General features: G+C 40.8%; 2 protein-coding genes across 2 annotated transcripts in view; one reads left to right on the plus strand and one right to left on the minus strand.

The window, feature by feature from the left end:
* The window catches only part of LOC124612594 (N-acetylgalactosamine kinase), an 87134-nt gene extending 75647 nt beyond the window's left edge, over nt 1-11487 (minus strand). The window contains exon 1 of the mRNA XM_047140877.1: nt 11037-11487. The gene's annotated coding sequence lies outside the window, so the exon portion shown is untranslated. The remainder of the gene's footprint in view (nt 1-11036) is intronic.
* Nucleotides 11488-20463: 8976 nt separating this feature from the next.
* On the plus strand, nt 20464-21411 carry LOC124613607 (putative ankyrin repeat domain-containing protein 20A12). Its single transcript, XM_047142322.1, has one exon. It carries the CDS (start codon nt 20464-20466, stop codon nt 21409-21411), a length of 948 nt encoding a protein of 315 aa, XP_046998278.1.
* The last annotated feature ends 1226 nt before the right edge of the window (nt 21412-22637 follow it).

Genomic DNA, 22637 nt, shown 5'->3' on the forward strand with positions numbered 1-22637 from the left:
TATAAGCATGAAAGTTCGTAGGCAGGAATGATATGGTCCAAATAGTGTACATCACAAATGTATCACACACAAGAATTCACCGCCATTTACAGTGCCACTCTCATATGAAAGTCTTTGGAGAATATGATCACCATAACCAAGAATTATACACGGTCATTGTGCTATCTGGACTGCTGGTAGCATTCTCGGAATCATGAGAGGTTCCTTCCACTAATTTCATGCATTTTTTTTACAGTCACTCCCTGCAATATTCGATGGACCTTGTCCATTAGTATATGATGTCTGACTGGTCTCGGTTTAGCTGTGACTATTGCTTCACATTTTCACTTCACAATCACATTAACAACACTCACCTTAGGAAGCTTTACAAGAGTTGAAATGTCCCTGATAGATTTCTTAATCAGGTGACATCTGATATATTATCCACACTTGAAGTCAGCTACCTCTCCTGATGAATCAATTCTGCTGTCACTACCTCTCTACTGACAACATAATACTCCCTGCCTACTTTTATACTGGCAGGTCCACTTTTCATGACACCTAGTGGTCAATTACATATTACATAGACATGTCCAGATATTTTTGATCAGAAAATGTACATCTTGAGGGATTAGTCAGTTTCAGCAGGGTCAGTCTTTGGTATCCCTATTAGGAACTGCTCAGCAGTGGTTTTCAGAATGGAATGTGATTTCTCTCCTCACCTGGCTGCCTTCTGAATGAAACCTAAGCCTCATTGATGATATATGTACAAAGACAAAATGTACCATACCAGAAAAGTCGCCTTACTCTGCACCAGGAAACCACAATGACTGTTGAAGCTTCAGAGTAGGTGCCAGGAAAGAAATATACACTCCTGGAAATTGAAATAAGAACACCATGAATTCATTGTCTCAGGAAGGGGAAACTTTATTGACACATTCCTGGGGTCAGATACATCAAATGATCACACTGACAGAACCACAGGCACATAGACACAGGCAACAGAGCATGCACAATGTCGGCACTAGTACAGTGTATATCCACCTTTCGCAGCAATGCAGGCTGCTATTCTCCCATGGAGACGATCCTAGAGATGCTGGATGTAGTCCTGTGCAACGGCTTGCCATGCCATTTCCACCTGGCGCCTCAGTTGGACCAGCGTTCGTGCTGGACGTGCAGACCGCGTGAGACGACGCTTCATCCAGTCCCAAACATGCTCAATGGGGGACAGATCCGGAGATCTTGCTGGCCAGGGTAGTTGACTAACACCTTCTAGAGCACGTTGGGTGGCACGGGATACATGCGGACGTGCATTGTCCTGTTGGAACAGCAACTTCCCTTGCCGGTCTAGGAATGGTAGAACGATGGGTTCGATGACGGTTTGGATGTACTGTGCACTATTCAGTGTCCCCTCGACGATCACCAGTGGTGTACGGCCAGTGTAGGAGATCGCTCCCCACACCATGATGCCGGGTATTGGCCCTGTGTGCCTCGGTCGTATGCAGTCCTGATTGTGGCGCTCACCTGCACGGCGCCAAACACGCATACGACCGTCATTGGCACCAAGGCAGAAGCGACTCTCATCGCTGAAGACGACACGTCTCCATTCGTCCCTCTATTCACGCCTGTCGCGACACCACTGGAGGCGGGCTGCACGATGTTGGGGCGTGAGCGGAAGACGGCCTAACGGTGTGCGGGACCGTAGCCCAGCTTCATGGAGACGGTTGCGAATGGTCCTCGCCAATACCCCAGGAGCAACAGTGTCCCTAATTTGCTGGGAAGTGGCGGTGCGGTCCCCTACGGCACTGTGTAGGATCCTACGGTCTTGGCGTGCATCCGTGCGTCGCTGCGGTCCAGTCCCAGGTCGACGGGCACATGCACCTTCCGCCGACCACTGGCGACAACATCGATGCACTGTGGAGACCTCACGCCCCACGTGTTGAGGAATTCGGCGGTACGTCCACCCGGCCTCCCGCATTCCCACTATACGCCCTCGCTCAAAGTCCGTCAACTGCACATACGGTTCACGTCCACGCTGTCGCGGCATGCTACCAGTGTTAAAGACTGCGATGGAGCTCCGTATGCCACGGCAAACTGGCTGACACTGACGGCGGCGGTGCACAAATGCTGCGCAGCTAGTGCCATTCGACGGCCAACACCGCGGTTCCTGGTGTGTCCGCTGTGCCGTGAGTGTGATCATTGCTTGTACAGCCCTCTCGCAGTGTCCGGAGCAAGTATGGTGGGTCTGACACACCGGTGTCAATGTGTTCTTTTTTCCATTTCCAGGAGTGTAGATAAAGATAGTTACTGAAGTCACAGGTGTTTGGCTGAACCATCAAGAGGTAAGGAAACCTCAAGCTCTGCCTTTTTGATGATCATAAATGACTTATTAAGTACTCTGAAACATTTATTTTGTTACTGTCTTCTATTTTTTACAAATTAAAAAAAAAAATAATGCAATAATATGAACTTCAATTCCACATGTGGGATACAAACTGACACTAGCATCATGTTGCTGCTTTCCAGTCCATTGATTATGCCACAGAACTGTGAAGCCATTATACTAATTACTGTTACATTGAAGTATTTCTTATTGCTTTTCCACCCTTGACTACACTGCATGACAACATCTGTGTCATATGAAAAGCACATTAAGAATTCTTGTGGGTTTTCATAATGTGTATTGTTTTGCACTACACAGCTGCAGTTCCAATTACTCTTTAGTTTTGTGAGGAGTTATTTACACTGACTAATGTGATTCAATCTTGTATAGCATGGCTTGTAATTTCAGCTCTAGCCATTTTCTCCGATCTCAAGTGTAAAATGTCCAGTTTGCTCTGTTACCCACGCATCTTTGACTCTCCCATGGACTTGCCATCTGAGAGATGGAGGCAGAATGGGAACTGATCAGCAGAATGCAGATCATTGACAACTTCCCAGTGAACAATATGCGAGGACTGGAGGAAAGAGAAGAAGATATCCAGGGCAGGTAATGCTGTAAAAGTAACAAACAATATGTGTCAGCCAATGCTGAGAATACGTAGCTCCCAAGCAGTTACAAAGCTCGTCACAAGTACATATCTAGAGGTAGTGCCACAGCACACTGTGTGGACTGAAATCACCTAGCAAGTTATATCTGCTGGGCAGTTACATTATGAAGTCAGTGAGAGTTGTGCCAACTAAAAGCTCTGATGATTATAAGTAGATGGAGCATATTGGTATCTTATATACCATATGTACTACAGCAAAAAATGTGTGAAGGTTTCTAACTGTGACAGCACATTAGTGATATGTGTCATGTCATAAACAAAGTCATTTAATATTTATAAATAAACGTACAAAAATGTGGATGTTCTACAAGGTGTTGAACATACAGTTTTGTCCTTCTCATTTATAAATCTGCAGTTGTCTTACCCAGCAATGAGGGAGGAATCAGGTTACACAGTCAACCTCACCTCTGCTCACGTAATCCTTTCCAAGATTTGTGCATCCCCTCAGAACAGGAATGTCAGTACAATTAAAATACATTTCCTGCAGAAAGGCTGGAAATCGGATTCTTGATTGGTGATGGTGGTACCTTGTGCAAAACGCTCCATCATGGTCTGGGCATTATCTTCACTGCTGCTCTGAAGAAATCTTTTTTTCACTGAAGCACTGCCTGATATTTGCACCCTTGTCTGAAATCCTTCTGGTGATCTCCCATTCACCTGAAGATGTAGCAGAATGATGTCCTGAGTTCCAGAATTCTATTATGATCTCTTCTTCCATTCATTATTTGGATGATCACATTTTACCCTTTCTTTCTAAAAGTGTGTTGTGTTACAACAGATGGTCTTGCTTTGTACTTCTGCATGGCTATGCACCTGTGCTGATTGCAAATGGGACTTGTTATTCAGTCAAGAGCCACAATTTCTGTGGAGTGAATGGTTCACCAGTGTAGCGATTCATGTTGGTAATCACTGAAAGAAATGACATTCTGTGAGCCCAAGCATTGAATGTCAGAACTCTGACTGTGGTAGGTGAGACAGAAATCTGGAAAGAGAAATGTAAAGACTAAATCTAGATATAGTAGGAGTCACTGAAATAAAATGGAAAGTAGATAAGTATTTGTGTTCAGTCTGATTCAGGTAATATCAAGAACAGTAGAAAATGGAATAACTGGGTAGGGTCTGTTACGGATACGCAGATAGAGCAAAGAGTGAGTTATTGTGAATAGGATAGGATTATTCTCATCAGATTTAACTGCAAACCAACATAAATGGGAGTTCAGTTGTACATACTAATGTCACAAATAAAAGATGAAGAGAAAGTGTATAAGGACATTAATGAGTAACTCAGTACGTAAAGAAAGATGGAAATTTCATAAAATTTCATAATTCAGGGGGATTGGAAAGCTGTAGTTGGGACGGAGCAGAAGACAGGGTTACTGGAATAAATTTCAACGGACAGTAGCAAACACATTATTCAAGAATCACACAAGGAGAATATACATGTGAAAATGTTCTGGGGCACAGGAAGATAACAGTGGGATTACATTATGGTGAGAGAGAGAGCCCAAAATCAGATATTTGTTTTAACGGATACCAAGAAACAGACTCAGACCACAATCTTGTAGGATAATGGTGAAGATTTGGCTGAATTCTAAGAGAATCGCCAGGAAGAATCTATCCAATAAATATGCACAATACTGAACTGTTGAGGAATGAAGAGGTTTGTTTAAAGTTCTCTGAGACTCCAAATACAGTGTTCATAAGTACCACAGCAGGGAGTTCACTTGATCTTGATGAGGAATGGACATACATGAACTAGCCCTCACAGGAACTGGACAAACAAATGCAAGTAAGAGGAATGTAACTGCAAAGAAATTCTATTAACAGAAGAAACAGTGCACTTCAATCGATTGACAAAAGAAGAAAACAATAATGCTCCAAACACAAAAAAGGGGAAGGGAGAGAGGGTGAGAGAGGGAAGGAGAAAGAGAGAGCAATATACATCATTTAAGAATGAAATTAATATGAAGTGTTAGGAAAATAAAGCATAATGGCCACAGGAAGTATGTGAAGAAAACAAAAAGTAAATCCGTAGCAGCAGCACAATCAACATTACAAAATGCCAAAATAGCTTTTGGCAAAATTAAAGCAATTGCATCATCATCAAGAGTATAAAAGGAATTCTACTGTTAAAAATAGAAGAGAGACTGGATAGGTAAAAAGAATACAATGATGGAATTTCCGTGGATAAGCAACTGTCTGCCAATGTGGTAGAAGAGGAAAAGGATGTCCATGTGGAAGACACAGAGTAACCTGTGTTAGAGTCACAGTATAACACAGCTTTGGGAGAGTTATAATTTTAGCAAAGAAGATGACATTGCTATCCTCATTGAAAATGAGGGAGAATTACTGGGCCTGTTGAATGGAATGAACAGTCTAACGACTGAATTGAGTATAAACCAAAGAAAGATGAAAGTACTGAGGAGCAGTAGAAAAGAGCTTAGTATTAAACTAAACACCAAAACTGTGGATTATGCAGTACCGAAAGTGAAGGAATTCTGCTACCTTGGAAGGAAAATATCACACGATGGACGAAGCAAGAAAGCTATAACAACAGACTAGCATACGCAAAGTGGAGATTTCTTGCTAAAAGAAGTTCACTAACATCTTACGTAGGCCACAAATTAAAGGAACAAGTTTCTGAGAATGTAAGACTGGGGCACAGCACGGCACAACAGTGAATCATGCACTACGGTAAAACCAAAAAGAAGGTAGTTGGGGATTCTGAGAGTGGTATTACAATATGATGCTGAAAATCATGTGAACTGATAAGATAAGCTACCTCTATAATTGTTAAGGGAAGTAATGCATGAAAAACAGTGACAAGAAGACCAGGAGAGAGATAGAACAGGTGTTAAAAAAAAATCAGAGAATAACTTCCATGGTACTAGTAGAGAGCAGTAAATCTAGGGGAAGACGGAGGTTGGAATACATCCAACAAATAACATAGGGTGTTGGATGGAAATGCTACAATTGGATGAAGAGATTGGCATGAAGGTCCCAGTTTTCCTTGTTGTGCATCTTTCTCGTAGGCTTATCTCTAAGCACTGTTCTGATAAGTGAATCCAGATTGAAACAGCAAGTTATCAACTACATCCCCATGAGCAGTGTGTGTGAAGACAGCAGTGAATATTGAAATACTGACTGTGGAGATTGATGCCACAGCAGTGCCGAAGTGTGTGCACTAACCTCTGTTCAAAAGTCATACAAATTCTTTAGACTTGAGGCACTCAACAGTGTACTTCTGAGGGTAAGTGTTGGCCCCCGTAGTGCACTGTATGTATCCAAGACCTCCACAAAATAGGAATGGGTGGGGAAAGGGGGATGCTCCCTCAGCTTAAATTGTCTTTACATTGAATTACAGGAATACCTAAATCGTCCCTGTTTGCCATTAGTACCAACGATTGGGAAATTTGCTTGGTTGTCCTTTATTCTGTTGGGGAAGTTGGGTGTATAGATTGTGTGTGTGTGTGTGTGTGTGTGTGTGCGTGTGTGTGTGTGTGTGTGTGTGTGGTGAGAGAGAGAGAGAGAGATTGTGGTGTCCGATCTAGTAGGCAGTGCCGGCTCTTTCATGTGGCGAGTTTTCATAATTTTTTTTTTCATGTTTTTGTCTGGTTAGATGATTTGTGGATAATGTGTCGGGGAGGTTGTGTTGCTGGTATTGGTGAGTTGGTTTTGTGTGTTGTTGTTGACCTGTGAGGTCAAGGGAAGTGTTTGAATCCAAGTATTGTGTTTTCTTGTGGTTTTTGAGGTAGTGATGATTGTGGAAGTGGTTGTAGGTTTTGGGGTTTATGAATTGGTATAAGTAGTTTCCGTTGACCTATATAGGTCAAGGGAAATGTTCGATTCCATTGGATATTGTTTCTAGTTGATTTTGCGAATGTTGTGGTTTGTTTATTTTACCGGTTTTGTCGTTTGGTTTAGTGGCGTGTGTTTATTGTTCGTTTGTCCCCACCCCAAAACCCCCAATTTCCTGGCTTGTCCCATTAGTTTCATTATATTATAGCAGGAATATGTGTTTGATGGTTTTTTTTCCTATTTTCGTGTTTGTTGTCATGTTTACCTAATGACGTTATAGTAGCAACATGGGAGTAGTTGTGAATGGTCGTTTCCGCCATATTGGTGACGTCCTTGGTTAAAGCAGACGGATGGAATCGGACATTTCCATTACCCGAGGTTTGTTATATCCAAAATTGGAGTCTTGCAGAGAAGGGAGAGGTTTCTGCTATTCCGAGAAGCACATTTCCCAGAGATCAGTTCTCAATCCATTTGTGTTCTAGTATATTCGGGTCGACAGAAGAGTCCGATCCCACGCGTCGGCTTTGACCCGTGACGTAAGGGTGTTGTCGCGTGTGACGTCATGATGGCGCGGAGTTTGGATTGAGTGTGGCTGTCTCCAGTTCTGTTTAATCTTATTTTATTTACTTTTCTGATCTGTTCGTTCTATCTCGTGACATTTTTTTAAAATTTAAAAACACTTCTTACTTATTATAATTAGCTGTTTCCTCGAATTTCTGTTTTAGTTTATTATATTTATCTTTCTGATCTGTTCGTTCTATCCCGTGAGATTTTTTTTTTTTTTTTAAAGACAAAAAACACTAATCAGCTACTGAAGCATCTTTATCTTCTATGGGTTGCAGGGGTTACGACCCCTGGGGAGGTGGGTGGGTATTCATGCATGGCTGTCTTCACTTCCACGTTGTAGTTATGCAAGGCATCTAAATTTGTTTATATTTAGTTTGCCCCCGACCCAAAACACCCCATTTCCCGCGCTTGTCCCATTAGTGTCATTAGGCTTCTTGTGGAAAGTGTGTGTGTTTGTTTTTGTTTCCGCCATATTTGTGACGTCATGGGTCAAAGCAGACGGGTGGGATCGGACGCTTCCGTATTTCCGTATATTCTGTTAACTATTTTACTGGTGAGGTTTCTCTTTTGCTTTCACTTTATATTTTCACTGAGATGGAAACAGCTTCAAATAAAAGAAATTGGTTGAAGAACCTGGAGCTTTTTCAGGAAGATGTGAAGATGCATGTCACTTTTAGTTGGATCAGCTTCTGTCTCTTCAGATTCTACCAGTGATTACAGGCTCACTGCTTGAGTGTCATTTTGGTCAGTTTTTCTTTTGATTTGAGGTTTCTCTTGGTGGTACTACATTCTTCTGTTTATATCTGTTTCCTTGTTTGAAGCATTTTAGGAAAAGTATTTCAACACAACTGAAATTTTCTAATCGCATTCGTTGGCTTCACCAGCTCTCAAGAAAACTGTCACTTTTGAATTTAACCTAGACCTCAGGCTATGCTGCAAATCAGTCTATCACCACAACCTACATTCCAAAAAATAAGGCAGAAAAAGAAAGAAAAAAACTGTTGCCAATGTTCTGTTCTCTTGCTGTTTGCACATGTCATGTCACATCATTATGTCACAGGAAAAAGTCAACATCGAGTACTGGTAGGGTCAGTTGAGCAGATTTCTCTACTTGTGTGGCACAGACTGCTGACACTTAGAGCACTTCACCAAGTTTTGAATAGTAGGTTATGTCTAAGAGAGAGGAATCCAGCTATTATGCATTTTGGAAAAAAAAATAAAAAAAAAAATGGAAACCTAAATATGATTATAAAAGTGGCTGTTTCTTCCAGGTTTGTGTTCAGCTTTCTCATTAGTCCTTCACATCAGTGAAATCTTCCCTTTTCATTCTTTTCTGAGCTCCAGCAGGACTAAACTCATCTAAAGAGTGTATCATAACAGGAGAGTCTCCTAGTAACCTGGTAGTATCTAGTAGTGCGGCTCATGGCGAAATGTCAACTTCTTTATTAACATTGTCCTGTTAAGATTCTCCAGATTTAAGAGATCCTGCAATATACTTTGAGCCTTTCTTATTTTAAATGAATGATATTCTTTCTAAGGTGCTTTCCTTTTCATAAACACACACACTACCTGAAACATTATGTTGTTTGTTAATTATTCCCACTGGTGAAACCACAAGTAAAGTAAATTTGTATGGCATGTCTGGCTAGGAGACACTCAGGGGGGATGGTCAGTGAGCTGTTCACAAGTTTGCTCAATTGTATACCACTCCGGCGATTTGTGTGTTCTTAACCTAATACAGTAATTCTATCAGAGAAAGGCGACCTACAGTTTAACGTAACACCTGAACTACGTGTCATTCCTGGCAAATCTTCACATCACTGTGAGGTGAAAGTTAGCATCAAGTCAGACTGAAAAATTTTTATGGTGGGACTGGGATTTGATTCTGCGACCTCTCGGTTTCCAGTCAAGTGCATTACCACTAGATCAAAAGGCCTGATGACATAACCACAGATAGTTTAAAGGAAAATTATCTCTCTCATGGAAAATTGTCACTACACTTCACTTTGGAATTTATAGAGCTGCTTGCTCTGGAGGAATTTTAGCAAACATAGTACTCAACATGTGTTATCACATAAAGAGTATGCCTTTACTCACATTTATCATAGTTGGTCCAGTCTGTTACTGTCCTTTGACCATTTTTGTAGCGACTTAACATATTTCTGACAAGTAAAATACTGCCACTTCAAAATTTTCCCTCTTTCTTCTACAAATACTATTTAGGAAACTTCCAAGTTGTTGTACCACACTCTAAAATGAGTATGTGCATGGTTTCTGTGCATAACTTCCTCCACCAAGACGTTATGGGTTAAAGATACAAACTGGCCGCTCTGACATCTTGGTTGTGGTGACAGACTGATCCATAAACCAGCTCGAGGTCTAGGTTAATCTGGAAGGTGACAACTGGCTGTGACATGGCAAAGACACCAAATGTGAAAGCAGAAAATGTGGTTGTGTAACTAACTGGCATAGAGAAGCCTTACGTTTCCATCCATGCCATGCTGAAAAATGCAGGGATGAGGGATTCAAGACGCAACTTTTTCCCACCTACTGCCTAGGAGGTGGAGTTTAGTTTTTTCCTTTTCACATTGCTCACTCAAAAAATCATCATTCCACACAGTATTGCATGAGATAGACACATTTAATATTTGGTCATTGCGATGATTACTATTACAGAAAGAAAAAAGGGTATTTGCAACTGGTTCCACACATTACAATAGCATTAGAAGCAATTGCTATAACCTAACACTCATATATTTTTGCAGATACCTGTTAATAACAGTGAAGAAATTAAGTTTTTGAGCTGAGTAATCCAATAACATTGATGTCATTACTGAACGAGCAAAAGCTCGGATTGGACACTTGAAGGGAAGACTGAGGCATGGACTCCAAAAATAATTACTATAGCAATTTAAGTGATTTACAGAACTACAGGAAAACTAAACCGGCATGACCACTGCTATTGAATTTGGGTCTAATGTGTTAATCATTGTGGCATAACCTCACTCAGTTATGATAAAGTTCAATGAATTACTTATGTAATATAAGTAGTATAAGTGACATGGTTTTTCTGAATATCTAAGGCAATTTCAAGGAGTTACAGCGGAAGACTCTCACTTTTACAACATATTTTCCCATGAACATGCGTCTGTATCTCTCATGACTCTGGTTCTTTGGTGAAAACCACAGAAAAGGTGCTGTCATTTAGATGCTTCGGAATGTCTGCAACCTACAACATTTTCGGATCTGTTTGATATACGAGACTTAAAACAATAAATATGGAATAACACAAATTACGCAAGAGTTTATTGCATACTTTTACGGCGATTCCCGGTTCACATTCTAATATTTTGGGCCATAGCTGGGCCACGGCGTCAACAACCGGCCTTTGATCACTAAGTTGACATCTCTGTGGAGCAGCCAAAAACTACAATAAGCACAAGCTGTGTTGGGAACAACATTTCGACTTATAGTTTTACATAAATTTTAACTCAACGACTGCATTTTCGTGGATGGTTCTAAGGCTCACTAATACAAATTTTGTGACACACAGCTATAAATACAATTTCAGTGGCTGATAAGCCCAAACAGACGGATCCCATCGTTAAAATGACATAAACTTAAAACGCGAGGCGTCCTTACCTTCTTACTTGCAACGACAGCGAACAGGTTGAAACGCAAAGTAAACAGTGTGCGCTGTCACTGTACAGCAGCGATAAAGTGCCTACGAAATGGGCCAAACTTTATCTTATCCAAACTTGCTCTCAATAAACCACAGTCACAGAGATAGCAATTTCTCTACATTAATTTTAAAACAAATAAAATGGCTTACATAAGGAAAACAAACGATAACAGTTGAGTAAATGTCAACGCAAACACACGTTATCTCTTGCAAGCCTTTTCCGGCTACACGTAAACAGCGCTTCAGTTTGAGTTTGTTGATACGCTGCAGACGAAACGATTGTAACCAATGAGATGTCAGCGTCCAAGTCAAAGATAAAATTTTCAATCTCCATTTTTTTTTAATATAGCATTGCAGTTAGTTTATAGCTTCGCATAAGTTTGGCGCCTAAAAAGGATGACTGCAATTATATCTCACACTTTCCTCTTGTTTACATTTCTCCAGCGCCTTCTGGTACAGGTTCATTCCATGACCTGCTTTTTTCACCGTCAGTATTTTAGCACATCTTTGACGCAATTGTTTGCAATCATGCGAATTACCCAATGATTCCAAACTTCCTATTGCGTTTGCTTTGTCGTTATAACCAGAGTCTAAAATTACTATGTTACAACTGCTCCATCTAACACAGCCATCTCCAAATTTTTATAACTGGTCATAAATTCCACAAGTATCTGTATATTGAGCAAGCAGTAAAGGAAACAAAAGAAAAATTCGGAGTAGGTATTAAAATCCAGGGAGAAGAAATAGAAACTTTGAGGTTCGCCGATGACATTGTAATTCTGTCAGGGACAGCAAAGGACTTGGAAGAGCAGTTGAATGGAATGAACAGTGTCTTGAAAGGAGGATATAAGATGAACATCAACAAAACCAAAACAAGGATAATGGAATGTAGTCTAATTAAGTCGGGTGATGCTGAGGGAATTAGATTAGGAAATGAGGCACTTAAAGTAGTAAAGGAGTTTTGCTATTTGGGGAGCAAAATAACTGATGATGGTCGAAGTAGAGAGGATATAAAATGTAGGCTGGCAATGGCAAGGAAAGCGTTTCTGAAGAAGAGAAATTTGTTAACATCCAGTATTGATTTAAGTGTCAGGAAGTTATTTCTGAAAGTATTCGTATGGAGTGTAGCCATGTATGGAAGTGAAACATGGACGATAAATAGTTTAGACAAGAAGAGAATAGAAGCTTTCGAAATGTGGTGCTACAGAAGAATGCTGAAGATTAGATGGGTAGATCACGTAACTAATGAGGAAGTATTGAATAGGATTGGGGAGAAGAGAAGTTTGTGGCACAACTTGACCAGAAGAAGGGATCGGTTGGTAGGGCATGTTCTGAGGCATCAAGGGATCACCAATTTAGTATTGGAGGGCAGCGTGGAGGGTAAAAATCGTAGAGGGAGACCAAGAGATGAATACACTAAGCAGATTCAGAAGGATGTAGGTTGCAGTAGGTACTGGGAGATGAAAAAGCTTGCACAGGATAGAGTAGCATGGAGAGCTGCATCAAACCAGTCTCAGGACTGAAGACCACAACAACAACAACAACAATAAAAAAATTGAATTTTAGCCTGTTAGATCTACGTAAGGTGTTCGGTGTCGCTGATCATAATTTTCTGCTCACGAAATTATACTTCCATGGGATTTGTAGCGACTACCTGTCGTTACATAGCGATATGACGCACGCGCCGTGTGCGTGTGTTTACAAACATTGTGCTGTCAAACATTTCGCACCAGACACCACCGGCACTGTATTGTATGCATGTTTTTGGTTTCGTTTACTCTTTGATTTATGCTTTTTAAGGTTTTATGTCTTCTGTGTCTGATTATTAGTTCATAGCTACGGCATAACTTGAATGGCATGTTCCCGGCTTATTTATGTTAAGTTGTGAATTGGATTCTAAGAAGCCGTTATATTTTTTCGCCGTTTCCCCTTTGGCCGCATTCAGTAAAATTTGTCACATTGCATGAGTAAGTTTTTCATGTAGTACTTCAGTTTCACCGTGTTGAGATAAATACACAGGATTAAATCGTCGAACGAAGCCTATCTGGCTTGTACCGACAAACTGGCGCAGCAGACGTGATCGCCTGCATAGTATCACTGAATTAACGAGTGCTCGTGGAGGAGATTTGCAAAATGACTGGCTCACCGTCTACGACTAATCCTGTCGGTACTGGCTGTATGTCTACCACCGTTCTGGCCACACAATTTGGCTTTGTAGTGTGTGCAGGTGGAGCCTAGTTTTTCTATTCCGAAATTTCAGCAGATACTATTAAGTTTGCGGCGGTAGTAAGTCAATTAGGTTACCAGTACACCGCTGCAGTGCAAGAAGAATCGATTTGGCAAGTGTCAGCATCGCAGGATGAACGAATCCGACAGGTGCTCACCTATGGTGCTCACCCAAGAATATACCACAGACAGAAACCCTTTGTAGTACTTGCGGCACCTACGAAGCAAAATGGGCGCGGAAACGGTACCAGAGCCGGCCGTAGTGGCCGTGCGGTTAAAGGCGCTGCAGTCTGGAACCGCAAGACCGCTACAGTCGCAGGTTCGAATCCTGCCTCGGGCATGGATGTTTGTGATGTCCTTAGGTTACTTAGGTTTAACTAGTTCTAAGTTCTAGGGGACTAATGACCACAGCAGTTGAGTCCCATAGTGCTCAGAGCCATTTGAACCATTTGAAACGGTACCAGACAACTCACTGCGCACAATATGGAGCAGTCCTTTAGCACCGCCCATCGAAGTAATCATATCATCCTAGACTGACACATCGCTGAACGCGTTAGAGGGTTTGTCAGATAAATTCCAAGACGCAATGACGCTACTTCCTGTCAGCGCATTCACCACGTTGTGTGCTAGCCCGATGCCAATTGCTTCGCGCGCACAATACGACGTCTTGGAAGCCAAGGTAGATCTAGTGACGCAGTAGATGGGCGAATTATTATCTCGTCACGACTGAAGAAACGGCAGGGGCCGGAATCGGAACTGCTGACATTCGTGGAGCAGATCATCAACGACTTCTTCTGTAATTGGGCCTGAGCAGCAAGGTAACTGTTGGTATTCGCGAGTAGGCACTCAAATACACAAATTCCTACACTTATCCTACACTTACCTGAATGTCAGCGACAGTCGGAACTAGGTGCCTCCACCAACTGCTGGTCCATATCTCCACACCTGTTTGGTAAAGATTGGCTGTCTAGCTGGAAATATTTAATAGACACTGGATCCAATCTGTGTATTTGTCCATGGACCATGATGCGCAGATGATGATTCTGTCTGACTGCAGCGAACAATTCGGTCATAACGATGTATGGTACTCTGCAACCAGAATTAGATCTGGGTTTGCATCGAGCTTTCACACAGGATTTCACCATCGTGGACATCACTAAACCCACTATCAGAGCAGACTTTCTAGCCAGACACAAAGAATATGCGCCTAACTGATAACGCCACTGGTCTGACAGCATCTGGGTTTCATCGAGATGCAGCTATACATTCTGCCAAACTGATTCATCTCACAGATGGAGAGTACGCCAAATGGTTGCATGGCTTTCCAGCCCTGACATGACCATATGGCGCCCCTAAGTAAGTAATACACAACATGGTTCGTTACACCAAGACAACAGATGGACCACCAACATCTTGTAGACCATGACATTTGGCTCTGGGCTGGATGGCGATGGCAGAATCAGAGTTTTACAGTATGATCCATTAGGGAGAAATGCCTTGTCCAGCAGTCTATGGTCCTCGCCGATACATATAGTTCCGAATAAGTGTGGTGCATAGTATCCTTGTGGTGATTATAGAGCTATTGACACTGTAAGGTGGCGTGGTCTCCTGACCTTCATTTCTTACATATTTCGTCTTCACAATCGTATTCTGCACATCAAGACGCTTCATTCGAACCCAAACTCGATAAAGTAGAGTCAATTTTGTGTGAATTCGTGTAAGCGATATGCAAATCTAATAAGTAAATTGCAAGTGCGCACCGAGGTTAAAAAAGTCGAGGCTGGCGTACACAACATGACGGCGACAGGAATTTTCATTCTAGGAAGGCGGCCGGCCCGCTGGGAGGTAAGTCTCTTCAGAGGGGTAGTCGCACACCTACTTCAGCTGAAGCAACCGCCCACAGAGAGGACAGCTTTTGCCAGAGCGAAGGGATAACGACCCCCGTGTTCGACTTAAAAGCACCCAGAAGACACATTAAGTGATGAACCGGCTGCGCAGTTATGGAGTTCTCACAGAAGGATAGTATACGCCTAACGGAGATGCTACATATTTCCGCATTGGTCGACTCAAACGAAACGTCATTCTTCCGTTTAAAAAAGCAACGCTGATTGGTGGAATATTTCTGACACAAAGAGCCAGAGGAGTGAGGGAAGACAGCGAATGATATACCCTTGCAAACATTTCCAGAAAAAGGGGCTGTTCCTTTGTCGCTCTTGGATCAGGAACACGTAACGAGAGCGAGTGCGCTCTTACGTGTACATAAAGAGCGAGGAACAAAGCCTCTACTTAGTATTTCACTGGGAGAGCACCTCTGACGTTAGCGAATCGGAGTGATACTCTATATTGAGTCGCTCGTGATTAAGCTTTGTTCACTGTGTTGGCCACCACACTTATTGTACAGTGTGAACACGGACAGAGTACTAGTTAAATGCCTGTGAGCAAATACTAAGTGGCATCACGGTGGACTGGTTATCTGACCAGTGTACCACGCCAATAGTTAGATTAGGGGCGAATAGGAGTCCTTTACTTCATCAAGGCGTAGGGAGAGTTTGATTGGCGAAAGTCAATCCAGACAGAAAGAGATAGTTGACAGCAGCGAGCGATGCAGGCAGCAGTCACCACAGCTCACGGTATTGTGTGCTACAGTGTATGTGAGCCCCATCTTTCCTCCCTAACAGTCCACTCCATTACATTTCTCACACAACAGCCTTGACCGCACCTAGGAAAGTTATTCAAGTTGTGTAGGCGTGGCTCTCAGCCATTCTGCTGAGTAAATAACGTTCTTAAAGAAAAGGGAGAAAACAACCTTTCCATACTTTGTAAAATAGTAGCATTCCTATCCATAAGAGGCAATCTACTGTTCTGAAAAGAACCCGGAAATGTATTATTTTTCACTTGATTTCTCAGAATTTTTTTACAATAAATAATATTTTTCGTTCGTTTAATGTGTTTCTTACACTATTGCTAATACTCCAGTACCCAAGTATTCCACTAGTTACATAAGAATATAGAATATTTTTGTGTCTTTTCCTTGCAGTGGACGACTCCAGAAGATATTTGTTGCTGTAAGTTTTGCAAGCAGTTCTTGTTGGTACATTAGGAGCGTCTGTCTGACTTCTGTAGTAGAGTGAGGTGGAGATTGTTTCCTGCAGGAGCCAAAGGGTACCTGTTAGATCAATCCATGTGCAATGTGACAAAATAAAACCCTCACACTCACAGAATATTCCGACCCTGCCAGGACAGGTAAAACTGACGGGATATGTAAAATAGGTACGTTGCCAAGATAGACAAGTGTCAGAATAGGTGATATATGATAGTTAGGTATGGCAGGTCGCAGCATTAACACTCTGAAAAATTTTCTTTCATGTATTAAAGAGTTATTTGCAAATATTTAGGGTTAGAATAGACACCAGTAGCGAGGAAAGTAGAATTGTAGGGACAAGGTCTTGTGGTATATTGTGTTGGAAAATTTTGGATTTTTACGATTTTTGTGTTGCTGTTAGGGCATAGGAGTTTCAGGATTTATGGGTAGACATGATACAGACCAGGCCAGCCGGAGTGGTCGTGCGGTTCTAGGCGCTACAGTCTGGAACCGGGCGACCGCTACGGTCGCAGGTTCGAATCCTGAATTGGGCATGGATGTGTGTGATGTCCTTAGGTTAGTTAGGTTTAATTAGTTCTATGTTCTAGGCGACTGATGACCTCAGAAGTTAAGTTATGTTTAAAGAAGACAAGGTGAAAGAAAAAGGAAAGGAGAGGGAACAGCAAAAGGAGAGGTCTAGGAACGAATATTCCAATAATAATTATCGTAATCCTAATACCAATAATTTCAGGCAATTTAACAGACCAGGACAGTGGCATAATGAAGGTAATTGGCATAGAAACGAGAACCAGAATAATTGGTACCGAAATAGAAACGGTAATGGATACTCATACAGTGGTGGATATAGGTTTAGGACCTTTGAAAGAGGTCACGATGACAGAAACAGCAACTCGCGAGACCAAAGCGCAAATAACTACACAGGAAATCATGGTCCACAGAGACAAGAACAACACAGCAAAGGGAAACCAGAAGTAGAGGTTAAGCCACCGAATATTGCAAAACATAAAGACTGACGCAAAAAAATGCAGAGGAGGTTAGGCAAACTAACGTCCACCCTATCTTATACTAACGACTAAATAAAAATTAAATTAATAGATCAACAGAACAACATAATTAAAAGAAAAAAAGGCACACAAAACGGGCTATCAATTTCTTGTAGTATTGAGAATCCTACAACATGCACACAAACAAGAAATGACACACAACCCATAAAAGGATGAAGAGGTGGTAGGCCATAATTAGAATAAAGAAAAGAAATCATATTATATATATATATATATATATATATATATATATATATATATATATATATATATATATATATATATATATATATAATATTTGCCGCTATCAGAAAATTTTTGCATTATATAAAATCAGAGTTTTTTTGTAAATAACAATAACAAATATATGTAAAACAAAAACTGTAAATATTTCTACGCATCAGACGGACATCGCCACCAACATCAATCATCAACTCCCTCAACACCATATGCTTCGAGATGTCACATTATCGTTCATATTTTTTAAATATTTTTTGTAAATATTTTATTGAAACTGTTAAAGCAGAAGTAGAGACACCTTGTTTGAAGGGAAATCGATACTGACACTCTTTGATAAGATTAAAATGAATGTACATATTAAGAAAAAGGGTGTAATATTTACTTTTAAATATTGTAAAGATGTCTATTTTTTATAAATATTAAATGTAAAAAGGTGCTATAATTATGTATGTAATAGTTACTGGCACTCACTTAGGGCTGTATGAGATATGTGTAGTATAAAAGATGGAGTAGTTCCGTCAGGAACGGAAAGCTGTGTAAGCGGGCACAAACAAAGTCACTCGGTGGCTAGTGATCTTAGGCGCAGCACGTACAGCGCCAGCATAGTGTGGAGTGCTCCGTATTGTTGCATCTTGCCCAGGTTGGAAACTGCAGTTTATCACGGCCTGCTATGGGGAGAAAAACGGGCTAATGATTATAAGATGGATCATCGCTATGAAGAGGAAATAAGTCTGACATGGATAACTGCTCTTGGCCGTTCTGATATTAATGCAGTTGTTGCCACCAACGCCACCGTAGCTGATCACAGTTTACAGGGTGCGACATTTTAGCTATGTATTATAGTGTGTGCCAGGAAGTTGAAATGTGCTTTAATAATAATAACCATCATCCAAATTAACAATTGTGTCCACCTGGTAATTTATCCCGCTCATAAACCAAGCAGGATCCTAACCTGGTAAATGAAAATTCCGAGTGACCTGTATTCAGCCAAGACTGTGAAATCTTTAATATATTGTTGGCAAATCAGTGATTAATCAGTGAAATAATTGATGGAAAGGATAACTGAGAATTTCATAATTAACATCGCTATTATTTTCTGTGTTAAATTGATTACATAAGGTTATGCCAGATTCAGAGACCACATTAGATAAATTGTTTGCTGCTTTCACATTACGTATTAATGAAAGGAAATACTACATTGATGATTAATGGTAATAAATATTAACGTTAAACAGTTTATAGTGAATCAATGAAATGATGAGTACCAAGTATGTTGATGTAGGAACCCCCCCCCCCCTGTCCAAATTTACTTTTGCTTTCATGAAATCAGTCTGTTTGATTAAGCAACTGGGTGCTGTAGTTTTGTTTCGAGTGGCTAAACTTTTCTTGTATTGCTGAACCGTCTTTATGTAAATCTAAAATGGAGTCTGTTAGGTAAGTAGGGAGCTGCAATCTTTTCTGCTGTCCTACTCAGCTTCATTTTGTGTGCCTAATTAGACTGGGGAATAATAGTGTACCACCAACCACAGATATTGTTATCAATGCAGAATACTAGTCTAACTACTGTTATTTTCCATTAGATTAGATTAGTACTTGTTCCATAGATCATGAATACGACACTTCCTAATGATGGGGAACGTCTAAGGTTAATAAAAGGTGTCTATACAAGATATTACATTAGACAAAATATTACATGACACTCAATAATTTTTTTTTAAACGAGATAAAATTTGATGCTTATTCCTTAGGTTAACACATACGGTTATTACACTTTTTTTTTAACTAATGACTTATTTGAAGAAATGAGCTAAAATTTGATGCTTATTCCTTAGGTTAACACACACGGTTATTATACTTGTTTTTGTGGTTTTGCTGTCTGGATAGTTAACTATTTCTGTTTGTTACATTGCTGATTATTAACAGTGTAGTATAAGGAGTTTTGCTATTTTGCTATTTGGGGAGCAAAATAACTGATGATGGTCGAAGTAGAGAGGATATCAAATGTAGACTGGCAATGGCAAGTAAAGCGTTTCTGAAGAAGAGAAATTTGTTAACATCGAGTATAGATTTAAGTGTCCGGAAGTCGTTTCTGAAAGTATTTGTATGGAGCATAGCCATGTATGGAAGTGAAACATGGACGATAGCTAGTTTGGACAAGAAGAGAACAGAAGCTTTCGAAATGTGGTGCTACAGAAGAATGCTGAAGATTAGATGAGTAGATCATATAACTAATGAGGAGGTATTGAATAGGATTGGGGAGAAGAGAAGTTTGTGGCACAACTTGACTAGAAGAAAGGATTGGTTGGTAGGACATGTTCTGAGGCATCAAGGGATCACCAATTTAGTATTGGAGGGCAGCGTGGAGGATAAAAATGGTAGAGGGAAACCAAGAGATGAATACACTAAACAGATTCAGAAGGATGTAGGTTGCAGTAGGTACTGGGAAATGAAGAAGCTTGCACAGGATAGAGTAGCATGGAGAGCTGCATCAAACCAGTCTCTGGACTGAAGACCACAACAACAACAGTATAAGAATATTACAGTTGGCTTTGCATGACAGTATGTTTTGTAAACCAATTCAGAGAAGACAAAATACATGCAAGTATTACATCTGGTTTTACATATCAAGATAGTAAATAACACACACAAGTCAAAAGGAGGAATATTACACTTGGCGCAGCGTGCCAGGACTTTTGAGAGAGGTACAGAAAGTTAAGGGGCACGGATCTGTTACAGTCATAGGAACAATACATGTGCTTTGAGAAGTTGTTAAAAATGGATAAAGATATGGCAATGCAATACAGGGAAGTGAAGCAGGAGGATGATAGTGAAACAAGCTCTGTACACAGTGATAGTGAACAAAACATAAATGAATCTCTCTCACTGGTAGAAAAACAAGTACAGCAGGTAGATCTGAAAGATGAGAGTTTTATGTTGTTAAATCCATCCCAGATAAAGAAAGAAAAGTTAGATTCTGAAGAGGAAGACAGAGATCAGGGAAATGACACAGAACAAATAGCACAATCACAAGTCGATTGGTATGCTTTGTTGAACGGCATTAGTATGCACATACAGACACAGGCCAAAAATTTGAGTGAACATATCAAATCCCAAAGTGAACAAATCAAATCACAAAGTGAACATCTTAAAATTCAAACAAAACAACAGCTTCAAAGGCAAACTAAGCAAATTAAATTTCAGAATGAACAGCTCAAAGAACACACAAAACAACAATTTAAAGAACACACAAAACAAGTAGATACACAGCTTAAAAAACAAACTGAACATATAGAAAAGGTACATAATAAAATAGGATTTCTTACTGAGGAATTAATAAATATGAAAAGTAACATTAAGGATCTGAAGGAAGATGTTAGTAACATTCAAACTGAAATCGTTGAAATCAATGCTAGGTTTGAAACAGAAGTAGAGAAAATACAAGAGCAGGTCGAACCTATGGTTAAAGCTGAAGTGAAAAAGGAGGTTTCACAAGCGAAGGAAACCATCATTCAGAGGAATAAAGAACAGATATCTCAACTGAGAAATAGTGTCCAAGAAACTGAAAAAAGGGCTAAAGAAACAGGTAGAACTTTGCCAGGCAAAATGCTGTATAACGCGACTTGCATTCAGAAGAAGGTTACCAACCTTGAAAATCAAATTAAGAACAACATCTCTTACGTAGTAAATGGAGTAAATCATAGCAAAGTATTGGAGGGCAAATAAAAATTCGACCCATACAAAAACACAGCGGATTATCCCCTGTGGATTTCATAAAAAAAATCGTGAGGCTTTTTCCTGAAAATAGCACTGATCAGGAAAAGATCAACATCGTAATTAGTGGATTAGCACGAGATGCTAAAAGATGGAGCATAAACCTGAGTACTGAAAAAATGTCCTTCTGTACGTTTAGGCAACAATTTTTGGACGAATACTGGTCCGAAAACATACAAAATAGCGTATGGCGTGAGTTTGTAATGGTCAAAATGTTCGAAAGCAGGAATCGAATGACCATGAAAGAGTTTTGCGAGTCTTGTTATAGTAAGTTAGCTCATTTAAGAAATCGTAGATCAGATTACGAAATTATTTGGGAACTCTGGCAGAAGTTGCCAGAAGATTCTAAGAGGTATGTGGGTAGTAACCACAGATCGTTTTCAGCGTTTCTGGAAAAGGTCAGTGATAGGACCATTGGCGCGAAAGCAATAATTACCGCCAGAATAGAAATAACGGGAATAGGAACCAAAGATTGCATGATGACGACTAAAGAGATAACGAACGTTATCAAATCAATACGATGCGAAGGGGAAGAGGTAATTTTAATAGACGCGGTAGAGGAAATGGACCGCGCAATTATTCCGCACTGGATTGTTCGGAAAACTAGAGTCCGCGAATGTTAAGGGTCGGACGGACTCGGTAAAGAAACACAGTAAATGGCCCAGACGCAAGAAAGGTTTTCAACCTCATTAGCGCAGTGCAGAAGTACCGCAGTGCTGTGTGTGTGCTAAAGCGAGCTGGAGCAGTCGCCGCGCAGTGACACATGGTGCGGAGAGCGTGCCGCAATTTGACAGGCGAGAGCGCAGTGACGGCGCAACGGCGCGTTTACAAGTAGCCGCGGCAGAATGCAAGTTCTCTCAAGCAGTTCGGACGGCAGATGACGCAATAGAGTCGGTCAGTAGCCTGGCGAGGCAATCAGCTGAAGTAGTAGACTAGACCAGCAGGCGGAAGGAGTTTCGCTCGCAGTAGGAATGTCTCGGGCAGGCGGTAGACAATGGGAGGCAAAGGAAACGGAGAATTGGTCCGAAGGAATAGGTAAATGGCATATACAAATGAGCAATTTGTATGACGGTCTGAAGCAGTGTAAAGATACACAAAGTAGCGCTAAAACGGCGAAGTCAGCAGGAACGGAGGAAAGTTTCTGCAGTGGAGCCGCGCAGATTTCGCGAGCTGCCAAT

Source organism: Schistocerca americana, chromosome 4 (genome assembly GCF_021461395.2).
Source record: "Schistocerca americana isolate TAMUIC-IGC-003095 chromosome 4, iqSchAmer2.1, whole genome shotgun sequence".
NCBI lineage: Eukaryota > Metazoa > Arthropoda > Insecta > Orthoptera > Acrididae > Schistocerca > Schistocerca americana.

Coding starts and splice junctions, on each gene's coding strand:
- LOC124613607 (XM_047142322.1), top strand. CDS start 20,464: ATGGATAAAGATATGGCAATGCAATACAGGGAAGTGAAGCAGGAGGAT.